Source organism: Pholcus phalangioides, unplaced genomic scaffold, assembly GCF_987345545.1.
Source record: "Pholcus phalangioides strain wild (caught in Gottingen) unplaced genomic scaffold, Ppha-v1.0 ptg000031l_1, whole genome shotgun sequence".
NCBI lineage: Eukaryota > Metazoa > Arthropoda > Arachnida > Araneae > Pholcidae > Pholcus > Pholcus phalangioides.
Window position 1 is genome coordinate 7,359,755 of NW_028301621.1, and position 26,704 is coordinate 7,386,458.

General features: G+C 40.0%; 1 protein-coding gene across 1 annotated transcript; it reads right to left on the reverse strand.

Moving 5' to 3' along the window:
- Nucleotides 1-2,674: 2,674 nt before the first annotated feature.
- On the reverse strand, nt 2,675-4,765 carry LOC149067061 (putative 26S proteasome non-ATPase regulatory subunit 3). The gene is made up of 2 exons (XM_089252893.1): nt 4,670-4,765; nt 2,675-4,406 (listed from the first exon to the last, which is right to left on the reverse strand). The coding sequence occupies exon 2, from the start codon at nt 4,380-4,382 to the stop codon at nt 2,853-2,855; it is 1,530 nt and encodes a 509-aa protein (XP_089109019.1). The 5' UTR covers nt 4,383-4,406; nt 4,670-4,765; the 3' UTR covers nt 2,675-2,852.
- Between the last annotated feature and the right edge of the window lie 21,939 nt (nt 4,766-26,704).

Genomic DNA, 26,704 nt, shown 5'->3' on the forward strand with positions numbered 1-26,704 from the left:
TAGGTGCTGCCATCGACTATTTAAAAAATAAAATAAAACTGACATCTAGTGCAATCCTTGAGAATTAGATGACAGTGAACTATAGTTTCCCAACCGTTTTTTGTCCCATCTCCCCCTTCTTTAGAATTTTTTCCCCCAACGCAATCTAACCTACAGAATCCTATGTTATAGCCGTAGCTTCTACCGCCCCCCCCCCAAACATTCCAACGCCCACGTTGGGAATCACTGCAGTAAACTTTTCATCAAGGAAATACTTTTGTACACATGAAATCACGTCAGTGAAAGCCGTACAACTTCCGGGAGAAACTATAGTAAGAGTCCCCTTTTCTTGTTTGTGATTCATCAATGAAGTTCCCGAGTTTCTGATAGATGGCAGTAAGAACAGCATTATTCCGACATCGACTTCAAATTGTATCAAGACAGCTGGCCATATTCCTCTCGAAACAAACGGGAACTTGGAATCCCAAATACGAAAAAACACGATCAGCTGCCAATTGTTTGCCAAAAAATGATACCGAAGGTAAACAAAACAGCTAATTACGACAGAAACCTCTGAAAACTTGCCAAATGTCGGGAAATTAAGCGTTCACAAGCCAAGATGGACTTGGCGGGGATCCAGGGTGGGGATCGTCCTTCTCAAGAACCAAACAAATGAGTGAAAAATTTCACAAGATGATTCAACGAACTTGATTGCGTTTGCCTCTCTACATTCATAGCTTATTACGTCGGTCTCGGCTTCAGATGATGTCAACCTCAGCTTCATTTGTAGCTGGGGATATCGCCTCTGCTTCATTCGAAGATGGCTGCCTCGGCTCATGCGTATATTCACGGTGCGGGGGGGGGGGTGATAAGGCAATCTCCCCTCCCAAGAGGACCAAACATTTATCTGCCTCATAAAATACGGGATGCTTCAACGGACCTAAACAATAAATCCCCTCCCCCCCTATATCCGCGCCTGACACACGCATATATGAAAAGGTCACCTGCAACTAGGATTTTTTGTCGGGGTTGGGAAAGACAATTTTTTTTTCCCCAATCTCTCTCAAGACGGGCCTTAAAAAGCGGGGCGTCAAAGGCAAGTTGTCAATTACAGCCAATTAAAATTTTAATTCTGCTACGAAGCTGGGCTTGAAGAGATCTCGGCAACGATGCAAGTCCTGTGCAAAGTTCTGGCGTTCTCTAGCCAATAAAAATTGTCAAATGCAAGTTGTCAATTACAACTAAAAAAATTGTCAAAGTCAAGTAAAGTTACTACAGTCGAATCCCGTTATAACGAACGCCAAGAGACCGTAAGAATCACTTCTTTATAACGAAATTTCGTTATAAAGGAATTCTAGGTTAGGGGCCGTTCAAGTGTTACGTAAGCAAATTTTTAGCCATTTTGGACCCCCCCCCCCCGTCAGCAAAATTTCGTCATCAGCTCTGCCAGTCTGAATCCTGACGGATATTGGTGGCATCAGAGGGCCCGTGGGGGGATAGGGGGCTCGTGTCCCCTCCCACGATTAAAAATTTATTTCTTTAATGCAAAAAAATATAGGTTTTAATTGAAACTTCGGACGAAAATACATTTATTTGTTATTATAATCAATTTCTGTTCATTTCAATGTTATTTGAAGGCAATGAACTGAAAATTTATCTTTAATAAATTCATTGCGACCCACCCTCTAAGCCATATAATGATAAATCGTATAAAGGCACTTGGCCAGCGAAGCAAATATGGCCCTGGGGGTTATCTGATGCGGCCTGCCCTTCTCAAACCAAATTTTGTAAAAAATGAACCAAGTGGCTCATTTATGGATAGCTTGTGTCCCATGGTACAATTCCAGAACACTTAAGCGATCCGTGACACATGTAGAGATCCCTTGAGTGAAATGTGACGTAGTTTTAGAGCACTTAAGTGGCCCCCAGTGCGGTTCTACATCACTCAAGTTACCCGCGGGACATTCTCAGATTATTTAAGTGATCCGCGGCGTATAATTACTGATCACTTGAGTGATGCATGGCACAGTTCCAGAGCATTTAAGCGGCCCGGACACATTTCCAGATCACTTGGATCCGTGAAAAATTTAGAGATCACTAAAATGGCTCTGTAGGGCACTTATCAATAGGGGGGGGGGGAGGTGTTGTCACTTCAAGTGCCCACAAACTATCGGAAGGTTTTCTCGTTTTTGGCTCACCGAGTAAGATACCGTTAAGAATATTTCATATTTCCATAAAGGATGGTTGATGACGTAAGCATTATCAAAACCCTCCCTCCTCCCTTGTCATCAAATCGGAAACCCCCTTCCCCCCCCCCATCGATGATGACGTAATACTTGAACGGCCCCTTACCTAGCATTGTTCCTATGTAAACTTATTTGGGGGGATTTGAAAAGTTTTCGTTAAAACGAGATTTCCGCAAAAAAACGGGATTCGACTGTACCTATCGCTAAAATTCCTGGAAAATCGCCACTGGCAGGAAATAGGGAGTATAGAGTGCTAATGGAAATCCCTATGGATAAAAATTTAATTAGCCTAAAAAAAATTATATGCTTGATAAATATAAGAGATGTATATATTTATATGACTATAATTAAAATTGTCATAATTATCGTAATATAATCTATGATCGGGAAAGAGTGAAAAATACCGAACAAAAAAAAATTACTCACGAACGATAACCCTGACAATATTTAGATGCAAAAGTATTTAATTCTAACTTTAAAAGAACTTGTAGTTTCCGTTGAAACACATCCGAGAAGCGCACAGAAAATAGGTCACGCAACGCACTCAAAAAGAAAACGCTGATAAGCGGAAGAAAAACACTATGAACGTCGAAATTGTGACCACAATTCTGAAGGGAGGAGGAGTGTCTAATAGACGTCGTCGTTGCCGCCGTCGTCGTCGAACTCCATCTGGTCGAAATCCAAGATGATGTCGTCGAACAGCCACGAGACATCGGGTCGATTTGCACGCTCTTCCTCGAGACCGGCTTTCGGCGGGTAGCGCAGGGCCTTCACGGAAAGGTTGCGCATGTCCAGGCAGAACTTGATCCTGTTGTGGAAGGCAACCTGCGGCTCCCTGGTGCAGTAGACGTCCGCGATTTCAGTCGACTCCAGGTAACCCTCGTCGTGTTTGATGCGGGCCTCGATGACGCCGTCCCTGATCGCCTTGCCCACTATGTACTCCGTGTCCTCGGGGTTGTCCAGCTTCAGCTTCGCCGCGATGTCCGAGAAGTGGATGCGCAGGTACGATAGGTTTATCATCCTGACGCCCGCCCTGATCACATTGTGCCTGAGGCGCGTGATCAGCGTGTACGTGTTGTCGTCCATGAAGTTCTTTTTGAAGTTCTCGACGACCTCGTTGAAGACGCCCAGGTCGCCGTACCTCACGGCCTGGGTCAGCCGGAAGTAAGGGTGAAGGCTCCGCCTCAGGTAGGACCTCTTGAAGACGGCCCTGTCGGGGATGTCGCCCAGGAGCAGCTCGACCGTCACGGACATCTTGTAGACGGCCTGCTTGAAGCCGACGGCCTTCGTCTGGGGAGCGTACCTGATGGCCCGGAGCAGGCTCCCGTACGAATCGGAGTAGCTGAGCTGGATGGCTTCGATGCGGCCCGTGTAATAGTGGTACCTGGCCCACTCGTTGTTCGAGGCAGTCTTTGGGAACGTCGACTGCTCGACGAGTTTGGCGGCCTGTGAGAACAGCTGCGATTCGAGATAGTTGCGGAGCAGGCAGTTCAGCAGGACGGCCTGCCCGTCGACGTCCTTGCGCAACGTCGACGTCCTCAGCCGCGCCAGGAGCAATTGCCTGATGTCCGGAAACCGTCCGGACAGCTCGTAGCTCCTGGACAGGTAGAAGTAGGCTTTCGCGGCTATAACGTCCATCGTCCGGCGGTTGACGATCCCGATCTTCTGCACAAGGTGGTCGGAGCACCGCACGGCCGCCTCGTGGCACCCCCGGTCGATCAGGTATATCAGGACCAGCAAGTTGAAGTAGGCGTCGTGTTCCGGCAGCAGGGTCGGCGGCGCCTTGCCGGTGGCCGAAGGTTTCCTGTCTACCTTCGGTTCCGGGGTCTGCGGCCGGTGGGTCTCTACCTCGTCCGCCGCGGTCGCGTCTATGAACGACAGCAGCGTTGTGCGCTGTTCCGTCGTCTGCGGGCCGTAGAATCCGGAGACCATCTTCCTGAGTGCCGTGCCGCTCAGTCTCTTCCTCGTCGACGTCAGGGCCAGCATCACCCGGTAGCAGAACCGGTTGTCCCTGGTCGACACGGACTTCTCTATGAACTTGGCGTGGTCCTTCAGGTCCTCCAGGAAAACCGAAACGGCGTCTGGTTTCGACGAGCCTCCTTCGACGACCTCTTTAAGGACGTCGGTAATCTGGGCGGCGTCACGCACGACCTCCATTCTCGAATTTCGCTAAATCAGAACCTATATAAAAGGAGCACACGCAAAAAAAAAAAAACGTCACCGAAAGGGAAAACTCAACAGATAGCGGATATGAACGCATTTATTTGGAATTAAATAAAATATTGCGTCTCGAATAATAAATCGATATTCTATTCGGAATCACGAAGTGAAATAAAAGAAACCTACACATACTACGAAATTATTCTATTATTTTGTGTACAAAAAGCGTTATTATGTACTTTAAAACGTTTTAGGATCAATATTTAAAGAAATGAATCACTTACTTATTCAGAAGAATACTTTTCTTGGGTGAAAGAAGGGTGTCCGAACGTCACAGCGAAGCGCGTATACGACGAACCAGCTTAATCACTGTGAGTGATGAAATAGTCGTCTGGCGTGGCGCGGTCTTGCCACCGTGATGACACAGCAGAAAACTCACCGGGGCTTACTAGATACGCGTTCGCCTCGATTGCTCTCAGGAGAGGGCTTGGTTGCGTAAAAGCCTGTATAACTTGTAAGACCAGCCATTTTCTTCGTAAAAATGTCTCAAGTATATCTTCATCGAGCTTATATTACAATATATACCCATCGAGCTTATATAATATACATAATATTCAGAAAGGGAAATTTCAGTGCGAAATTCGGTTTCGGTTTTTGTATTCCGAGTGTAAGATTTTCCCGGCTTCAAGGTTATTTTTTCTCAGCAAAAACAAAAAACGTTATCACTGGGCCTTGCTAGATCACGTTTGCTAACACTATTCTGACCATATTTCTTCGAGAAAACTCTGTAAAATTGCTGATTGTCAGCAAAAACGATGCTAATTATGAATGAAATCACTGTAAAAATTATTAAATATTGTGAAATGAAGCGCTACTGAATATATTATAAAGGATTGAAATGTAATTTGTGGGTGGGGGGAGGTTGATTAAGACAGCTCCATCGAGCTTATCTTACTGGAGAGAGCATCCAGCCGCCGCAACGGCAGCAACATCGAATGCAAGGAAATCACGTGACTCGATGAAAACACAATTCCCGTCTAGCAATTTGCCCATACAAATGACCCTTAGTTCGACCTCTAAATATTGCATTTTAAAGATTAGAAAAAGGGATCGTGAACTAAAGATGAAAAAAGATTAAATTATTTCTTTCATCAATACTGAAAAATTTCCTTCATTAATTCTGGAGTTTTTTGTCAACAATTCAGGAATTATTTCTTTTATTAATTATTATTTCTTTCATTGATTCTGGAATTATATCTCTAATTCTGGAATTACCTCTTTCATTAATTTTGGAATTATCTTTCATTAAAACTAGAATTTTTCTTTCCTTAATGCTGAAATTATCTTTTATTGATTCTGAAATTATCACTTTCATTAATTTTGTAATTTTCATTTTTTTTATCAATGCTGATATTATCTTTAATTAATTCCGAATTATCTTTCATTAATGCTGGGATTGTCACTTTCATTTATTTTGGAACTGAAATTATCTCTCATATCAATTCTAGAATTTTTCTTTCATTAATTCTGGAATTATCTTTTGTTAATGCTGGGAATTTTTTAGCGCTTTCATTAATTCCGGAATTATCTTTTGTTAAAGCTGAAATAAGCGCTTTCATTAATTCTGGAATTATCTTTCATTAATGTTGAAATTATCTTTCATTAATGTTGAAATTATCTCTTTCATTAATTTTGGAATTATCGATGCTGAAATTATTTCTTTCATTTATTGTTTTAAACTCCTATTTATGCCATAAGAAAATAACGAACGGGATTGTTCGTGTTATCACCAAGCACGTGATCTTCCGACGAACGATGTTGCGGACAATAAGGCGCCTTATTCTAGTGTTTATAAAGGTAACCCTATTTTAGTGGCTATCGTGGACAACGTTATCGGCACTGCCAAGGCGAAGACCGCTGACGTCATACTCCTTCCAGTATTGTAAGCTCACCATATTTCCACGAGAAAATACGGGAATTGCTAATCGTTACCAAAAAACAACAGCCACGTTTCATAAAACTGCCTATTATGAATGAAATCACTGAAAAATTCTCAAATGGTGTGAAATGAAGTGCTACTGCATATTACAAAAGATTCAAATGTAATTCGGGAAGGGGGGGGGTTAAACATGACTTAGCTGACCATATTTCCTTGACAAAAATACAGGAAATTGGGACATAATTTATCGCCAAAAATCGTTTTAGGGGTAAAAAAAGTGTAAACTATTGTTAAAATCACCGAAAAAACGCCTGCGGCGGGAAATGAAGTTGGCCTACTGTTGCAAATTGCAGTGGGATTACCATGAATTCTACGAAATGAACCCCCTGAACATGACAAATACGTATGTGAGAGGAATACTCTTATTTATATTCGTTTTTTATAACATATAGTTGATGACGTGGAGAGAGAATTTGTATAAGAATAAAAATTCAAGTTAGGATTCAAACTATTGTACACTAACGTTATACTGTATATGCAATATAGGAGGTTACCGTTCGAGCTCAATTTTCGGTCCCATGGTGTCCGCTACAGTTTCTCCAACTACACTTCACTCATAGTTGAAAAAACTGATGGCAGATGGCGGCACACTACATACAACAAAAATTACACAGAAACAAACTTCACGCCAGGTTCGCTACACATACACACACATTCCAACATATACCAATTCGTTACACGTTCTGTAGAGGAATATGGACGAGGTGCACGTGCGCTTCAGTTGTGGTGTCTTCTACCGAGAGGTTCCACTTTGTAGGATTTTCACTCTATAATTATTCGTTTGGACATATTTTGGTGAGAATCGGCTGTTACCCGCATTTCCCCTCTTTGTAGTCATACTACAGCGTTTCTCAACCTATGGTCCGCGACGATAGTACAGGTGGTCCGTAGGCAGGGGGAAAAAATGCAATTTTAAACAAATTTGCTAATTGCATTCGACGCTCGATATAAATACCCCCTTACTTGTTAGTCCCGTCGAGTGTGGACGTTATATTGGGAGAGTCGTTGTATTGAAAGCAAAACATATTTGATAATCGTTCTATGAAAACATTTGGGATTTATCTTCCCGGTCGGTGTAATGGAATGGTCGGTATAACACGTGGTCGTTATAACGAGCGTCGACTGTATTACTGAAGTTCTTGAAGAATGCAAAAATGTGACTCTTTGTTAAGAGACTCTTTCTTTATTTCAAACCGAGAACAACTCCGGTCTATCGCCATGACCAATTTATTACCGATTGATTGTGCTGGAAGTGTGTGTGTACCTAACAGTTTCAGTGCGTATATAGTGTTGTGTGAATTTTTAGTGCTGCGATCTATATTTCAAATTGTGAATGAAGTGCAATGATTGAATGGGTGCCGTTGTAGAGGCCTGTTGCTGTGTCTGCGGCGAGACTGTGTAACAGGGACTTCTCGCATTCGCGCCTCGAAGTTGGGATCCACAGAAAATTAACTTTAGCCTACCACCACTGTGGCGTTGATGGTGTTCAAACCGTCACTATGACCACACTCGTCCACCACAGCTTCAACTTAAGTGACCCGCAGTGCAGTTCCAAATCACCTAAACCATACATGCTGAACCCATGGTCCGAAGGTCAGAAGTGGCCCACTGAGTCATCTGATGCTTCCCGTTACTTCAAACCTATTTTTGTAAAATCAAATAAGCACAATTTTTTCCCAGATCACTTAAGGGACACGTAGCACATTTATAGATCACCTAAGTGGCCCGGAGTGCATTTTTACATCACTCAAGTGTCTTGAGGCATATTCACAGATCCCTAATGTGGCCTGCCGTACATTTATTAATCTTTTGAGTGACCCGCGGCATATTTAGAGATCACCGAAGTGACCTGCCGTACAGTTTTAGAGCATTTAAGCCCCCCCCCCCTCCCCACTTGACTTACCCACGGCACAGTTCCAAATCACTCAAGCTGCCCGTGGCCATGGCCGTCTTAAGACCATCATGGGCTCCCGGGCTAAGTGGTTTTTCTGAGGCCCTAACAGGTAAATTCTAGAAAATTTCAACGAAATCTCATTTTTGTGAGACCCCCCGGGCCGTGCCCGGGTGGGCCCATGCGTTAAGACGGCACTGCCCGTGGCACATTCGCTGATAACTCAAGTTGCCCGTGACACGCTTTTGAACAAATGAAGTCTCCCGCGCTCTCGTAAAGGTTGTTCACACCTGCTCTAATGTGTATTGTACATTTGCATCAAATTATTTGTGCTCTCAATCACAAATAGAACGCCCTCTATATATGCGCGTAAAAATTTTTGTTACAGTTATTTCCTCCCTTCGAACAACGACGAACTCTTACGCGCGATGGTTCCACACAAATTTTTGAAATACGTCACGGATTTTTCAGTCCGCCCTTTTCGAAAGGGTTTTTTCGTGTTTCTATGATTCGAAAACTCTGTTGAAATATTCATTCAAATCGTCATGATGGAGAACGTCAGTAAAAAACGTCAGTGCCACCCGCACGTATGACGTATCGTCATAAAAGCGATGATTGTCCAATATGTTAAAGTGGATCACTGCAATTTAATACAAACGTTGAATAGATAAATGATTGGTGGATTAACTTCCGTGTGTCCATTCGGAAGAGAATGAATTCATCTCGTGCAGGGATGAAAATGCTCGTCAGTTCTACTCGAGGAGAAGGTATAGATGGCGTTTCCAATTGTTACACATCGTATCGAAAGCGATTGTTCAGCTGAGCGTTTCGCGAGTGAATGAATAAAGGTTCGTGCCCCCGTGTTCGCAGGCGAGTCACTTCATCTGGAAATGATATGCATCTCGAGCAAATAAACTACCGAGTTTTAAGCGAGCACTTTCAACCCATCCCTATATTATCATACTACTCGCAGCGCTCAAAATGAATTATAATACGCAGTGTGCCTAATACAGCGATCCTCTGAACTCTTGACCCGCTTGATTAATAGTGAGCCTCGAAAGTGAACTTCGTGTTTCGTTGATGCGTTCGGGAATCTATTCGGCCGTTAACGATTTCAACGTCGAAACGTTTTCAATTGAAATCAAACATGAAAATCTCGTTTTATGCACGATCTTTGTACGTTTCCTTCGAGGGACTGTTTGAAGCAGCGAGTCATATTCGGATATAACGGTGTTCCCGGCCGGTTAGAATAAAAAATGATGTTGATGAGAGAGAACCTCTTTTCTTTAATGAATGCAGTGGCAACGTTCGTTATCGTTATAAACGAGCTTTTCTATTCCGATTTTTTTCTAAACGCCAATGTTTCCCTTTTTATTTCTATTACCTTTTTGTTAAAGTTGTTCCAAATTTCCATTTTTTTCCGTCTATAAATATCTAGCATTTTCTGGCAATTCCTTTTAATTTTGTTTTTTCTTGGCGTGTTTCGGCACTGCTTCGAAATTTTTTGGCTGGTATCGGTTCCCATTGGTGCTTTTTTGATATTTTTGGCTTGTATTGGTTCTGGTTAGAACTTTTGATTTCTTTTTTGCATGTTTTGTTTCTGGTTATTACTTTTTTGCATTTTTTGGTTTGATTGGTGCTTTATCGAAACTTTTGGGCTTATTTTCGTTTTAACTCGTGCTTTTTTTTACACATTTTGGCTCTGATTGGTGCTGGTTTGATAGTTTTTGGCTTGTTTTAATTCTGACGTGCGATTTTGAAGTTTTTGGGCTTTCTAACTTCAATTTTCAACAGGTGAGTTTTAGACGCGTATTCTCATTGTAATTTGTGGCATATTGGCACATTTCGACCAATTTGATACTCATTGGCGCATTTTGACTTCAAACTTGTAGTATATCGGAACTTATGGTAGTGTTTTTTTTCTTCGTGGATTTTTCTTTAAATTGTTCTGAATTTGTATCCTTTTTTAAAAATGTGAGGTACGTATTTGGCTTTCTTTGGCATTTCGGATCGTTTGGCGCGTTTTGCATGCGATTGGAGTTATTTTTTTTTCAATTTCCACTACTTTTTTTAGTACTTATGGCACGTTCTTTACATTTTTAGCATTTGGCATACTTTGACTCTGACTTGTTGCAGATTGGCGCATTTTAGTGTAGAGTTTTTCCATTTCGAAAAGCATGGAGGAAAAATGTTGAACGTGAGAAAGTATTTTAATCGATGAATTTCTTCAATAAATTGCGGAAACGATTTTACGTAGACTTCGTTAAAATTGCGGGAAAAAGACGAGACATTTTGAGAAAAAAAAGTCGAGGTAGCCAAAATTAGGGGGAAAAATAATGAGAATACGGACCATATGATCACCCCAATGAAAACGCATTTTCCTTCATGGTTTCTTCTCGGCACAAGAAAAAAGCGGGTCGTGCTAGATACGCGTTTGCACAAAGTCCAAGTTTTTTATATCGTGTATAAAGTTGTGAAGGAAATTTTCATGGGAGGACTGGGTTTTGTATTTGTCTTTTTCTTTGGATATTGTTTATGTTTTTACTAAATTTCATTGAGAAAACAGTCATCTAGCCACTTCTCGCCAAATACAGCAAATTTTTCACTTTATACTACGGAGACCGTATGTCACGTATTTTCCCGTATTTTTATCCGTTCTGAATTTTGATGAAAAGTGTCTATTTTTACATTTCAAAGGGAAAAACAGTTGAATTTCCAATCATAACTTGGTTGAAGACAACTATTAATTGCTGAAAAATTTTATTACTATAATTAGTCGAATTGTTTCAGATGTTGTACTGGTTCTCGGGTTCACAGAAATTGAGAAAAGCTGTAATACGGTATTGCCTATTTACTGCCGGTAGTGATACTGAGTGCATTATGAATGTAATGCATGTTCATGCATGCTCATGGCCCGCGACGTCAAACCTAATTCTGTAAAAATGGACTAAGCGGCACGTTTACAGATGGCTTAACCCATTCGCTTACTTTTTTTCTTTTTTTCTTTTTTTTTTTTGGCATCGGTTCGTAACCCTAGTCAGTAATTTAGTAATGCTCCTTTGGAGCGTTTCTACTCTAATTATTAGCATAATGTCGTGTTTCTGTGGAATATCAGTGCTCTTCCAGTTTCAAAACTCTAACTCGTTGCATATTGGCACCTTTTGGTGCGAGTATATATTGACTTTTTTGGTTTTCTTTTGACAAGTTTCTTAGGCTCCGTTCTCTTCACATTTCGATTTTATAACCTTGAAGATTTAATTCGTTACAGCGGAAGGATTTTTAGGGTTGCTTGATTGTCCATTTTACAGACTTGAGCTTCAATAAAGCAGACATATTCCCTACAACGCAAGTTTCTTCGTTCATTTAAATAAATTGTTGGTTCTCATTTTCAACGATTTTCGTCATCGAATTCTGTAAAAAGGAATTCTAATATTCGCCGGTTGTATTACCGAAAATTTAGATTAGGCATCGTACTCGTAGTGTGCACAGGTATCACATACCATACAGACCGATGCTTTCAAATTTATTCAAAGTTTTGGAGGATCACGTCCTGGAGCTCCGAAAGTGAAATATGAATACATACGGAGAGAGCATCAGGTTGGAATGAGTTTGAATGAGTTCCCGTGTGCGTTTCCTCATCCTCCTCCTCAATAATCCTCGAAAATGAATAGACGCGGGATTCAAAACCCGTTCAATAAACACGTGGTATCGTCTTTCAAATGAGTTCAACCACTGAACGGCAATTTTCAATCTGAAGATGAATATTTAAACGCGAATTCGTTCGTCTTATTTGATACGGAAAGCAGTTCCGTATTTAATTATAACCGGAAAAGATTAGCTCTCGGGAAACAGCTATTTTGAGTGTGTGGTTGGTAAATGTACGATAGTGAAGTTTGCGCGATCGCCACCTCCACAACCTCCACCTTCATCGCGCGTAAACCACCGGGACCCCACAACAGCAACGAATTACTGTTGCCGTTCGGATGAAGTTTGGAAAACGGCGATATATGGAATTTTTTCCAGCAAGGTTTGAGTCATTAAGGTTGAGAACCCTTGCGTTAGGACCACTCATACAGGCAGAACACATATTCCGGCACGTACGAATTCATTCGAAATTCCGGAGAGGAATATGTACGAGGTGCGTGAACCGAAAACAGTGTAGTAATAGAATAATACACCTACGAATCATAAGAAAACACCCTTCATTACAAAATTTTCTTCCCTGTAACTTTCACAGAGTAAATTTCTTTTTCGGGCAAAATTCGTTTTCGAACAAAAATTGAAATTCAGTTTTTCGTTTCAACTTTAGTGTAGAAAAAAAAATATCTCTATATAATTTTTTTTTTTCTTACTTGGAATCACAAGGAAAGTCAATCAATCGTTAAATAACGATGTCTTCGACTAAGAATTCCCAAAAATCGAAGAATAAATTCATAGAAATTCAGTCCAGATTTGGGAAAAAGATTATTTTATTTCTTTTTGAGAATTTTGGAATCAATCCACCAACAAGAATAGAGATTCAATAATTCGTGTTTGGCATCAACACCTCATTGAATGCCTTTGGAACAGAAAGAAGATATTTTATAAAAGGGAATTTTTCTTTCACACTTCCTCTGATGATAAATCTTACGTAATCTGATTTCGACTTCTATTCTTGAAACAGAAGAAGAAAAGAAATCGGACTTAGTGTAACACTACGGCTTATTTTTCTATTGCCCCCCCCCCCTCAGCGAATGAGATTTATATTGAAAGACTAGACGTGTGTAGTCTTCAGTTTTCCAAGCCAACAAACATATCTTGATTCTTTCCCAGCTGGGACCTAATCGTTCGTAAGTCGATATGAATTCGAATTCTAGCCAATAAATCATTCTTCTTTTTTTTTTTCCACGAATGCAGACTCTTTCAATTTGGATCCTGGTGATAAATCGTCCTATGGAATTTTTTTCCTATGCTTAATAGTTTGATAGTTCATAAAAATTGAAGGAATTGGTATATCCGAATGTGGTTTGCGGAAAAGTTATTCTCACGAACGGAGTTGTTATTGTTGTTGTTGTTGTGGTTTCTTTTTTCAGAAAAAAAATTACTGAAAGTCTTTTTTGTCGATAGAGGGCGCAGCACGAAAGCCAATCGTTGAAAATATGTTAATCTGATTAATATATAAAAAAAAAAACGCAGGGTGTACAATTAACAGCTTATTTCTAAATTTTCTTGTTACTGGCACTGCTTACATAAGGTCTTCATAGTCATTTTCACATTGGTGGATGAAACACTATTGGTAAAGTTGTTTCACCTCAGTCACCAATCCCAGGCTGAAGTTTTGCGAGTTTTTTGGACGCAGAAAATATTCAAGAAAAGTTCAGGTCATTTTCTTTCGTTCAGCGTTCTCTATCGGCAAAAATTCCAACTAATCCTTTTTAATGTAAAAAAAAAAACAATCTTGATGAGATTACTTTTTTTTTTGCAAACCGCGTTCAAATAAACAAATTCCTTCATTTTTTACGAATTTTTAAGATATTTACGATTTTATGGGACACACTGTACTCAGATCCCGATATGTAAAATCTCGTCATTGTCTCGTCATACGATAAATTGAGAATACAGGATGGCCACAATTGAACATCACAAAATAAAGTCGGCGTTCGCTATGACGCCCCCTCTCTCGTTCCATCTTATACTGCGAGTTCGTTAATTAAAACGTCTAAAAGAAAAAATTAGCTTACAATAATAATAACGCGATCTTCACGTATTCCCAAGGGATCCGTCCAGGGAATTAGCATTAGGTTAGTAGACATCCACGGGCGAACAGGGATTTGACCCTAGACCTGCACAGTGAGAAGATAGCTCCCTAACCACTCGACTTCCATGTTTTCTAAGAGAAATTCGTATTTGTGTGTGTGTGCAGAGAGAGAGTAAACAAACATTTATATTTGTTGTACGTACGCACGTACGTACCAAATTCTTTGATATCGAAGGTGAAATACAATATTGGGAACGAAAATCACGGATTTCGTACATCTCTTCTTGGAAAAGAGGCAGGCCTGACGTTGTATTGAATTGGGTGGTCTTTGTAGCTGGTTGTATTACAAGGAAAATAACATGGGATGTATAAAAAAATTGACTCATCGTACCGGTCGTTATAATGAAACGGTCGGAGTGAAATGTGACAATTGCGTGATGACATGCTTGTAAACATTACAAATGGTCAAACTCGGTTATGAAGACACCTCAGCTATAACGTCATCGTAGAAAATTTGGGCTGATTCTCATAGAGAATGCTTACAACGTCGATGAATGTGCTGTCGGTCGGCAGACAGTATTGTCCAAACAGGCAGTCGGTTGGTTTTTCATCTGCGTCTGGGGAATGTTTGCGAGTAAAGAAGAGCAACGTGGTGTTATTCGTGTTTCAGTGGCAAAAGGAGTTTTTGTTCGCGAAATGCATCGGCATAAGAAGACAGTGTGCGGTGAACATGCACTGTCATTGACTCGTGTGCAGGATTGGTACAAGCGTTTCCACTGTGCACTCACTTATCTCTGTAATGATGGCATGGCCAGAACCGAAACTGCCTTCCACCTTCTTGTTGATGTTACTTATGGTGCATCGTCTGTTTGAGCTGATTATCTGGTCGACGTCTTTCACCCAAAGCGTCCGCGATGACGAAATGGCTTTGACCAGGTCACGTATCATCATTACAGATTCCCGTCCCTCGCGGAAACGCTTGTACCTGTCTCGAATGCGAGTCGATGACATTGTATGTTCTTCACACACTGCCTTCGTTCGCGAACTCAAACTCCTTCTGCCATTGAAACAAATTACAACACGTTGCTCTTCTTTACTCGCAAACATTCCGCAGATGCAGATGATAAATTGCCCATGGCGATAGACCGGAGTTGTGCTCGGTTTTGAAAGAAAAAAAAAGAAAGGTGCAGATTGCCTGTTAGGCAATACTGTCGGCCGACCGCCAGCACACGTCGCATGATTCCGCTTCACTACCTAGTCTTGTGGTGCAGAGGTCTCAGGAGCATCGTCTTCGGATGGTCGCCCCTGGTGGATTGCATCAGCAGCGATGACCGATGTTGGATGCAGATAGAGAAACGTGACCACGTGAGAGTCGTCATGAGAGGTGGTGGCCCAAAAGCGTCGTCTTCAGAGATGTGGCGCCTGGTGGATGACTCCTAGCAGTGTTGACCGATGTTGGATGGTGAGAGGTGGCCACAAGAGAACCGTCATGAGAGGTGGTGGCCCAGGAGCATCGTCTTCTACGATCTGGTAAGGGAGAGATTGACGTTCCTTAGTATGAAAAACATTGCATGTCTCCCCCCCCCCCCTTCTTCATGTTCTGAGAGGAAACTCTCCTTTGCGTCTATCTACCCCGAGTACATTATTAGGAAAAGGCCTCGTTTTCGACAACTTTTTCCCGAACTCTCCAGTTTCGACCCAAAATCAAGTTTTGATTGGTTGCGAAAGTGACATTAGCGTCAGGGTTTAACTCTGTTTTTTCTGCAAAAAAAACGCGAAAAAGATGACTCACTTGGGAGGGGAGGGAGCGAGAAAAAAATGGCCAAAATGTGTGTCTAAACATGATTTTGCAAAAATCTGGAATTTTTGTGCTCCCGCACGTGGTATTTTGTGGAAGAGCCACATTCAAGGGCCAAAGAGCCGCATGTGGCTCGCGATCCGCAGTTTGCCGACCTCTGACCTAGGGCAAATCCATTCTGCAGTAGGGGTTGCCTTCCTTACATCTCGCTCTACTTCTACACACACACTCTCAAAAATAAACCAAATCATGACAACCCTTTCATTTTCATTTGATCCATCCTTAATACTTTCCCGTTGAGTATGAAAAAGAAAACTAGAAAGAGAAGAGATGGATTTTTTTCTTTGTATAATGGTGGATTCGGGCCTATATTAGAGACGACGGACGTCGCGTCCACTAACGAAGCCAATCACGCTTTGAATCGTCGTTATTGAAAGAACTTTTTGGAAGTTTCTGGATTTCTTTCCGATATAAAAAGCGTTCATTAATAGTCATTTCATCAAAGACGGGGAAAAGAAAATAAAAGAACAGGAACATCTTTTGCTTTTCTTCGCTTCTGGAAATTTATCAAACAAAATTTTGGTAAATTAGAGTCGGGGAAAAATTTATAATAAAATAGAATTTTTTTGCATTTTCTGCCTGCGACATTGTTCAGTACGTAGACGAAAGCGATATTTTTCGAAGTGAATTGTTAATCATCAGATACTACTACGTAACCGTGCAGGTAACTCACAAACATTCCTCGGGGAATTTCCAACGAACTGACTGTTTATAGTGTGCATGTGGCTCTATTTATGTTGTCAGAATTATGCTTGTTTCGTGTCGTACTGGTGCTGCCTTCTGCCACCTATATTTTAAAGTGAAAATGTAGACTGCCCGAATTTTCCTGTTATGTGAGTACAGTCGACCCAACTTAATCGGATAACGGATACCACGCTCAAACAGATAAAATTCTCCGGTAACGAAATTTCTCCTTTCCCATAGAGACAATGTAAAAATTCCCCGTTTAATATAATCAGTAAAACCCCTCTTAACGGACACCCCTCAGATGCGGTCACCCCGTCTTTTATGGCCAAATATTAATTTCCCCATGAATAATAAAAGCATGCATTTCAAACCCCTGACTTATGGTCACCCCTCTTTTTATGGATGAATTTTTTGGTCTCGCCGGTGTCCGCAAAAGAGAGGTTTTACTGTAATTTTAATGACATTTCCCCGCTAAATCGAATACGGCAAAACCTCACGTTTGCGGACACCGGCCGGACAAAAACAATTCGTCCGTAAAAGAAGAATGACCGTTAATCAGGGGTTTTCAATGAATACTTTTATTATACAAGGAGAAATTATTATTTTGCCGTAAAAGAGGGGTGACCGCATCCGTGAAGTATCCGTTAAGAGGGGTTTATTGTATTATGCTTTACACATCAGCTGTTAATACACATCAAACACTATACACATAATGATTTTATTCACTGAAACATTTTTGAAATTAATGGGAAATATGTTACTTAGTGTTAAGATAAAGGCTTTTCAAAGTAGGTACTGGCTTCCAAGTATTCAACTTGTCTTCAATACGTACATTTAATTATTTTATTTTATTTTCTCTGTTGAGCAAATAGAGGGCGCTAACTTTCCTAATGGAAAGTAAAATTCTTCGGTATTGTGATCATTGTAATTATGTACAATTTTCATTTCATTTTTGATGTCTGACTTTGATTAGAAACTCTATTAATATTGATACTTCATCAAATTTTAACATACAAACTATAGTAACGTTGTGTAATGGGAATTGAATTGTCCCACGCATTATAATCGGATATTGTGTATCGGCCACCGACACGCTTCGAGATTATTTCAGTGGCTCGCATTGCACTTGGATCTTTGCATATTTCCAGATCATTTCAATTTCCCGCCACACATTTTCAGATCACCAAAGTGGCCCGTGCCACTCTCTCAAACCACCTGAGTAACCCGAGGCAAATTTTCAGATCACTGATGCGACCAGCGGCATACCCCTCAGATCACTTGAGAGAGAGAGAGTGACTTGAGACATACTTTCAGATAACTCAAATGGCCCACGACGGGTTTCTAAACCAACGAAGTGGCCCGAACTTTGCAGAAAGATGAGCACCCCTTGCCCTACATGTATTACTGAATCGAAAGATCATGGAGCCGCAATCGAAAAATAGCAAATTACTGAAAAATCTTAAAATATACACAAAAATTAATTTCGGGGAAAAAAATCCTTTGTGACATAACATGTAGGCAAATCTCTTTCTCTCATTTTGTTTATGACGCGTACATTTTTCCCTCTTCATTACTGTCGGCAGACCTCCCCCATCCCGTTTGTAATCGACATATGACTGGGAACTTCTCAAAAAAAGAGATGAACGGAGTAAACGAAGGAGAAGAAACGGAAGATCATTATGTATTCAGGGCATTTCCTAGAACAACAAAAAATGCATTTTTTGCAGAAAAAAAATAATGCTTGGGAAAGCTTTTGTTTTGTTCATTTTTTCCCCCTAGAAGTCCAGGGGGTGCATCAACCCACAAACACAAAAGATGGCGCTTTTTTTTCCCACGTATTATCTTCCGTAGATAATATAAAACAGAGAAAGAAAGAAAAAAATCCCCCAAGAAGATAACACAAAAGCGGAAACAATGCAACAAAGCAAGATTAATGTAGTTTTCAGGAACGGGGGAAAAATATTTTTTTTTTGGGGAAAAAGAAGGGAAAAAATTGAGAAGTGAATTGAAATTTCATGGTAGAAAATAATGTGTGTAAAGCGGTAAATCACCGACGGGATAAAGTCCATGAATTTTGTTTGTATTTAGAATAGGATACAGAAAGTAAATGTTCCACGTTGAAAATGGCCGAACCCATTCCCAACTTGGGCGAACCTGCTACCAGTAATTGTATGTAATGGTAGCAGGGATTCCAAAGTAACAAAATATATATACAGCAAAGAAATATATATAATGTAACAAAATATATATATAACCAAATATATATAATGTGAATAAATTACTTTAAAAGAAAAGTCTTAATTAAATTAACGTGCAAAAAAGCTCTGCTGCAGCGTTGGTAGACTGAAGTGGTAATATTATTTGACGAAAATTTTACTGGTAGTGACCTCTTTTGATGAGGGGTATGAAACGTTGTTTTGACTCTTTTGTTCTTTTGCAGTCCAGTAGATGGCATTGCTATGAAGCTGTCGAAAGAACAAGAAAATAGTAGAAAAATGTTTGATGAAATAGTCTTAAATAATAAATAAATAATATTAATAGCAAAATACAGAATAAGGGAAAAATCTACTGCTCACTGTACTTGGTCAGCCGGGTTGAGTGTGAATTTTGGCATATACCATTCTCAACCGAAATATAGAATGAGTTGTCAAAGGAAGAGAAAGTGTGAATTCGCCCCCCCCCTCACGGTCCAGTGTGCCCAAACCAACACCAGCGAAGTAAATATGAAGATTAAATTATTCAAATTTCAGCAGAAACTGAAATCGTGGTCTGAGAGAAGCGTAAAATTCCAACTTGAGCAAAAACATGAGACATGAAACATGAGGAAAGGAGGGTCAGTTTTTAACAATTGACCCCATGTAGGTTTTTTTCCTTACCCCTTGAAAAACTCTAAACAGGCAATCAACAATGCTGACAACTAGCCACTACACCCTTCACAAAGGCTGGCGATGCCCCCTTATACCCGCGACGCATGGTTTGAGAAACACGAGTGTCCACTATTTCGGTTCTTTTCTTTTAGGCAACTTTTAAAAAGCTAGATTCGATTCCTTTATTCTGCTTCGCTCCGATATGTAAAGCAAAAAGAAATACGTTAGGGGCCATTCAAGTATTACGTAAGTAGATTTTTCAGCCATTTTTGACCCCCCCCCCCCCTGTCAGCAAAATTTCGTCAGCAGCTTAGAATATTTCATATCTTCAAAAAGGGTACGTTGATGACATAAGCAACCTTCAAACCCCCTCCTCCCCCCCCCCCTGTCATCAAAAGTCAGCAACTACGAAACCCCCTCCCCCCATCCTCGATGCTGACGTAATACTTGAATGACCCCTTACTTGAAAAAGTTTAAAATTACGTTTGTTCCTTTCAGATCTTCAAGAGAGCAATATAAGAATACTCAAGATTTAAGCAACGCTGATATAATGCGAATTACAGTTATTCAAGTAATTAATAGTATGATTTTGAAAAATTTAATGCTGAAGGTAATTTTCCTCAAAAATGATTATTAAGTTATTTTAATGAATGAGTTTATGACAAACAAAATTCAATTAAAACCATCGAATTTTTGTGATATTATCTTTGAGGTCTATGGGGATGGAACAGAGAGGGATGATTTTTAACGAAGTTTCAGTTGCACGATTTTCACCCATATACAACGTTTTGACCTGGCCTCTTGAACCAACGTTGTATAAACGAGGTTCCAGTTGTGGTGAAGAATCAGTAGAACTGGAAATAATAGCTTCAGATAAAAGTTAGAAAGTGAAACTTTTCCTTTTCTCTGTCTCAGGATTGCTATTTACTATAGACTAAACGAATGAGACGTTTCTTGATGGAGAGACAGCATCGTTAATATGAGAGATTTAATTAAATGATTAAATTATATGATACATCAGAGACCCATCGGGAGCGCATTTTCTTGCATGCGTCCGGTCTCACACTTCAACATCGAATGATACTAAATGATAGTACCGCTACATGGCAGGTGTCTTTCTGCTACGCACCTACATCTAAAGAGCAGGTGGTATTCGCTAACATTCGGCCACCCTGCTACTAGAACGTCCTCGTTCACATGATACATTATTTTGCACAGCACAATTTTTCTGGAGTATATCAACAAATACACTACTTGCAAAAATAAATTATGGAAACTATAAAACACGATACACAATATAAATGCCAAAATATAACAAAGTACTAAAATAAACAAACACACACATAATATGAATTAAAGTCAGAAAATAATGACAGTTCTCTTATAGTACATAGTCTTTCAAATATGATGGCAATTTTCCCGCCCTTTTAGGACGGTTCACTATGTTTGAATCATTGTCAGGATCGCAATAATCCTCTCTCGGTGTACATGCATTTGATACATGGTTATCGTTGATTTGTGTCACTTCACCATTATCATCGTCATTTAGCTCTGAGTCAATAACTTGATCTTCATCGTCAATAAGATGGAATAGTTTCATCTGAGATGCATGGGCTGTTGTTGTATAATTTTTTCGTCTTCCTCGCCCTTGACCACTTTGACGAAAATCAGTGATCTTATATGTGTCTGATGGCAGTATTCCAGCAACCACCATTGGACCTCGGTACTTTGCTTGTGTTTTGGTGCTTACTCCGGTTTGCTCTGGTAACCGTCGTACCACTATCACATCACCAATAGAATATTTAAAAGCAACGCTGTGATGAGCATCGTACATCTCTTTCATTTTCTCTTTTGAGTCCAGAATATTTTCTCGAGCTTGATCACGCAATTTGTTTGGTGACTCATATTCGGAAGACGTTGGCAATAATTCCGGTGGGAAGTAACCGGGTCTTTCGGGTTTGTACCCATGCAGAAGTTCAAAAGGGGACTTGCCTGTGGACTTACTGGGTGCCCAATTTATTGATCTTTGCACTTCAGGCAATACTCGATCCCAATCCCTATGCGACTCAGTTTTAACAGACGAGGTTATCATAGGTATAAGAACTCTGTTTATACGCTCGACTTGACCATTTGCTTGTGGCCTTTGACTACAGATAAGTGTATGTCTGATTCCATGCAATTTACAGTACTCTTCAAATGCTTTTGACGTGAAGCAGGTTCCTCGATCAGTTATAACACGATGGGGAGTTCCATAATCATTGATGAATTCATCAAAGTACTTGAGTACACTTTTCGTGGAGCAATTAGGACACGGTCGTAAACGCACAAATTTCGTGAAGTTATCAATAATGACCAAAAGTTCTTTGTTGCGATGAGAACTGGATATCAATGGTCCTAGGAAATCCATGTGAATAATTTCAAACGGTCTTTTACCTGGGAGTATAGGGTTCAATTTCCCTTGTTTCTTTCCTGACGGTGCTTTTGTAAATGCACAGACCACACACTGTCTCACATGTTGTTTGACGTAGCTCACCATTTTTGGAAACCAAAAATGTTCTCTGATCATCTGTACTATTTTTTCTGCACCATAATGACCTGAAAAATCATGATATTTCACAGCAAGGTATTTTCTCATGGTTCGTGGCATCACAAACAACTTTCGTTGCTTGCAATTAATTTCTTCGATGCGATAAAGTATACCTTCATTCAACTCATAGTTATCAATAGTAGATTTATCATGATGAGTACGTTTAGATACTGGCTTCTTGAGAACGGAAATAATTTTCTGCAATTCTTTGTCCTGAGACTGAATAAGAGAAACTCTATCTCTTTCGTTGGAAATGTAAAATGCCTTGGGATTTACATTAAATTCGCTTGGACCGTTAGAACGAATCCCGTCATACGATGTATTTTCGCATTCTTCCACAGGTGAACGACTGAGAGCATCGACGTGCGTCATATTCTTTCCAGGACAATGTTTCACCTCATAATCAAATTCGCTAAGTTGTTCAGCCCATCTCGCAATTTGAGGCTTAATATTTCGTTGAGTGTTCAAGTATATGATAGCAGAACAGTCGGTAACAAGCGTAAATTTCAAGCCAAGTAGTAACGGTCGAAGTCGCGTCATTGACCATACAACAGCAATGAGTTCAAGACGACTGGAGTGGTACTTTTCTTCATTAGGATGAGTTCTACGACTCACACAGTACACCAGCCTTAGATTGTTGCTATTGTCACGTTGAAGTAGCATACCTGCTAATCCGACAGCACTTGCATCAGTGTGCAATTCTGTTTTATCACGAGGATCGAATAACTTTAACACCGGTTGTGATACTGGTTTTTCTCGCAATATCGCAAAAGCATTTTGTTGTTCATCATTCCATTCAAATAACTGATTGTTCCTAAGTAAACGGTTAAGAGGAAATGCTATGATAGCATAACGTTCTATGAAGCGCCGAAAGAAACCAGTCAAACCCAAAAATCGTCGTAGTTCTTCTTTAGTCTTGGGAACTGGATACTCAGCCATAGCAATTAATTTCCTTGGCCCAGGCTTCAATCCCTCTCTGCTTACCACGAAACCAAGATATTCCACTTCGGGCATACCAAATTCACATTTGGATAGTTTCAATGTCACCCCAGCTGTTTGCAGTTTTTCCAGAACGTTTTTCAATTTTACCATCATGTCATCGAAATCACATGCGCCAAAAAATATATCATCAACAAAACATGTTACAGTGTTCCACAATAGATCACCCAAAGCAACAGACATCGCACGCTGAAAAACTGGAGGTCCATTTGCTAACCCGAAAAATAAACGAGTTGGCTCGAAATGCCCATCAGGTGTTGTAAACGCAGCTTTACGTGATGATTCATCATCCATTGGGATCTGGTTGAATCCTTGACATGCATCAAGAATGCAAAACATGCTAAATCCTGAAAGACGGTCAAGCAAATCATCAAGACATGGAAGGGGAAATTTATCTTTCACGGTTTGAGCATTTAACTGCCTATAATCAATCACCATTCTGTATTCACCAGTCTTTTTGGGAACAAGTAGTACTGGACTACTGTACTCCGATATACTATCTCGTATAATTCCTTGATCTTTCATTTCAGTTGTAATTTTTCGCAGTATTTGTCTTTCATAATGTGAAGCACGGTATGGAGATCGTGCTACCGGTTTGCTTCCTGGAATTTCATTTATGTGCATCACAGCTGTATTGATGCATCCGATTTCGTCAGGTTCTTTCGCAGAACATGAACGATAATCATTAAGTAATTCGCACAGCCTATTTTTTTCTTGTTCCTTTATGACATCGCCGACTTTAATTTCTTCACAAATAATAGGTTGCCCATTGCCTGTGATTGCTTTTGCAACCATAACATCAGAAACATCAACACTGGAATCAGGCTCGCTATTCTCATCATGCCAGAATCCACGCAAAATACCTCTATTTTTCTTTATTGGTATTTGGCATACTTCCTCAACCTGAATTTTACACAATCTATCAAACTCATCGATATTAAGGAATTGTGACTTTCCTTCTTTCCGAATCATGATTAATTCCGGTGAATCGATAACATTATTACCAATGAGTACATTTGGTCCCTCAAAAGTATCGTCTTTTACGATATAGAATGTAATACTTCTCATTACTACGTTATCTATGGCGACGTTCACTTTTGTAATTCCTAGAGGTTTACTAAGACCACCAATACCTCTAATAGGAGAAATAACATCATTACGAACGTCGGCGTTTACCCTTTGAGCAAAATTTTGTTTCATCATAGATATGTCAGCACCTGTATCTACAACAGCTTCAGTTTCAACCTCATTGATACGAACAGTTTTGTTGTGAGAAGGAATGTTTATTTTCGGCGTGAACATAGCTGTGTTCACCAGAGGATTTTTTGGTTTTGTTGAACAATCCTTGGTACCATGACCCTCTTTTTTACAAGATGTACAAAACTTCACCCTTTTTGGTTTAGGACAATCTCTGGAAAAATGCCCCTTCTGGTAACAGTTATAACACGCGTTATGGTCTGCAGGTTTGCCAGTATCAATGTCCTTTCGCCAATGATTATCTTCTTTCTGTGGTTTGTTTTTGTTAAATTTTTCTCGAAAGCTTTGAGTTGGTGGTCTAGAGCCTTTTGAATATTCATTATTATACACTTTTTTGCAAGTGCTCATGACCACACTTTCATATTCATCAAGCATTTCTGTCAACTTTACCACGGTAGTGATTTTTGACCATTCATCAATGAAATGATTACGAACATCTATATTCACACTACGTTTTAGTTGATCTGTTACGATAAGTTCTTTTAGCCCTTCGAAATCTTTTATTCCCAATCCGCTTATCCATTCCTCGAAATAATTTCTCAATTCGAAACCAAAGTCCTTCCACGTAATTTCAGAACTTTTCTTGTGATTATTGAAAAGCTGACGGAATTGTTCAGGACACAATTTGAATCGTCTCAACAGAAGTTTCTTAACATAGTCATATTCAGCAGCTTCCTGCTCAGGTTCTCTGGCAATGAGAGCAACAATTTCTGATGGTAATACACTAATGAGATGCGTAACCCAATGTTCTTTCGGGATGGACATGATCTTAGCCTGACGCTCAAAAGAGGTCATAAATAAGCTAATATCATTCTTCATATCAAATTTTGGGATCAATTTATGAAGATCTACTTTAAATGAACTATCATTTTCCCTCGCTAGACCCCCACCAATTGAACTTAGAGACAGTTCTAACCGTTTCTTTTCCAATTCCAATTCCATCCTTTTCATTTCCATTTCATCCTGACGCTTTCTCATCTCCATGTCATCCTGACGCTTTCTCATCTCCATGTCATTTTGACGCTTCCTTTCCTCGCGCTCATCAATCTCTCGTTGTATTCTAGTTTCTATAACGGTATCGACAAGGACCCTAACAAATTCTTCCTCATAATTCTTCGAGTTTAGAATTAATAGTTTTAAATCAGCAACTTTAAAATCGGGATCAACTGTTTCCCCAAGCTCCTCGGCGAGAACTTTCAAGTCACCTTTTCTCGCTTTCGCTAAGAATGACATCTTGTAATATTAAAAAAAAAATAATAATAATAAAAGAAAAGAAAATGACCAGTGCTATGGTATTATTGCCTAATAATGGTACGGAAGATATATATATATAGCATTAAATTGACTCCGATCATGAAACGAAAATAGTTCAACTCACCACTTATATAGCAACAATAATAAATAAATCACTTCACTTCACTCCAAATACACGAAAAGAAATGAATAAAAAAGAAATGAATTCACTGAAAATTAATCGAAATTCGCGCAAAATCTTGTACATCGCACTTGCGCGCTAATATAACCCTCGCATCGTCAAACGTGGAACCATATAATAATGTGTGAAATAACCTAATAACTAATTCACTGTGGATCAATCAAAGTTTGCGCAAAATTTTAAACATCACACTCGCGCACTATCACCATCACAACACCTCGACACATCGGAAACGTCGCAGAATAATATACATCATACACGCACTAATATCTCGCACTGCATATACTAATATCGCGCACTAAATCATCACAACATCAGTCATCATCATATTTTCACCAGCAAGGATAGGTCGTAGAATCACTGGAACATCGGAAATATCGTTGATCTTTAACCTCAACAGCCATTAGACTACTTCGGGAATCCTCGGGTGACATCGGCAATAGTCGGGAGACATCGATATCTTCGGTAACATCGGAGATCCACGGAATCTTTAACCTCAACAGCGATTAGTAAACTTCGGCAATCCTCGGTAGACTTCGGATATCCTCGGGTGACATCGGAAACAGCAACCAGCGGACGTCATCGGCAATCATCAGTAGAAAAGAAGAAGAAACTTTTTTTTTTTTGTTTCGTCGTCGAGAAGACAAACTTCGCAAGCTGCCGATTGTGGGCTCTAGTTCATAAACATCAACGCACGTGGGATATGCATAGCATCATCGTTATCACTATATATCTATGTCTATGTCTATATCTATGTCTATCCCACTTCTGAATTATAGACTAAACGAATGAGACGTTTCTTGATGGAGAGACAGCATCGTTAATATGAGAGATTTAATTAAATGATTAAATTATATGATACATCAGAGACCCATCGGGAGCGCATTTTCTTGCATGCGTCCGGTCTCACACTTCAACATCGAATGATACTAAATGATAGTACCGCTACATGGCAGGTGTCTTTCTGCTACGCACCTACATCTAAAGAGCAGGTGGTATTCG

What these genes read in the sequence shown, in the direction of transcription:
- LOC149067061 (XM_089252893.1), bottom strand. Translation starts at nt 4,382, where the DNA reads ATGGAGGTCGTGCGTGACGCCGCCCAGATTACCGACGTCCTTAAAGAG.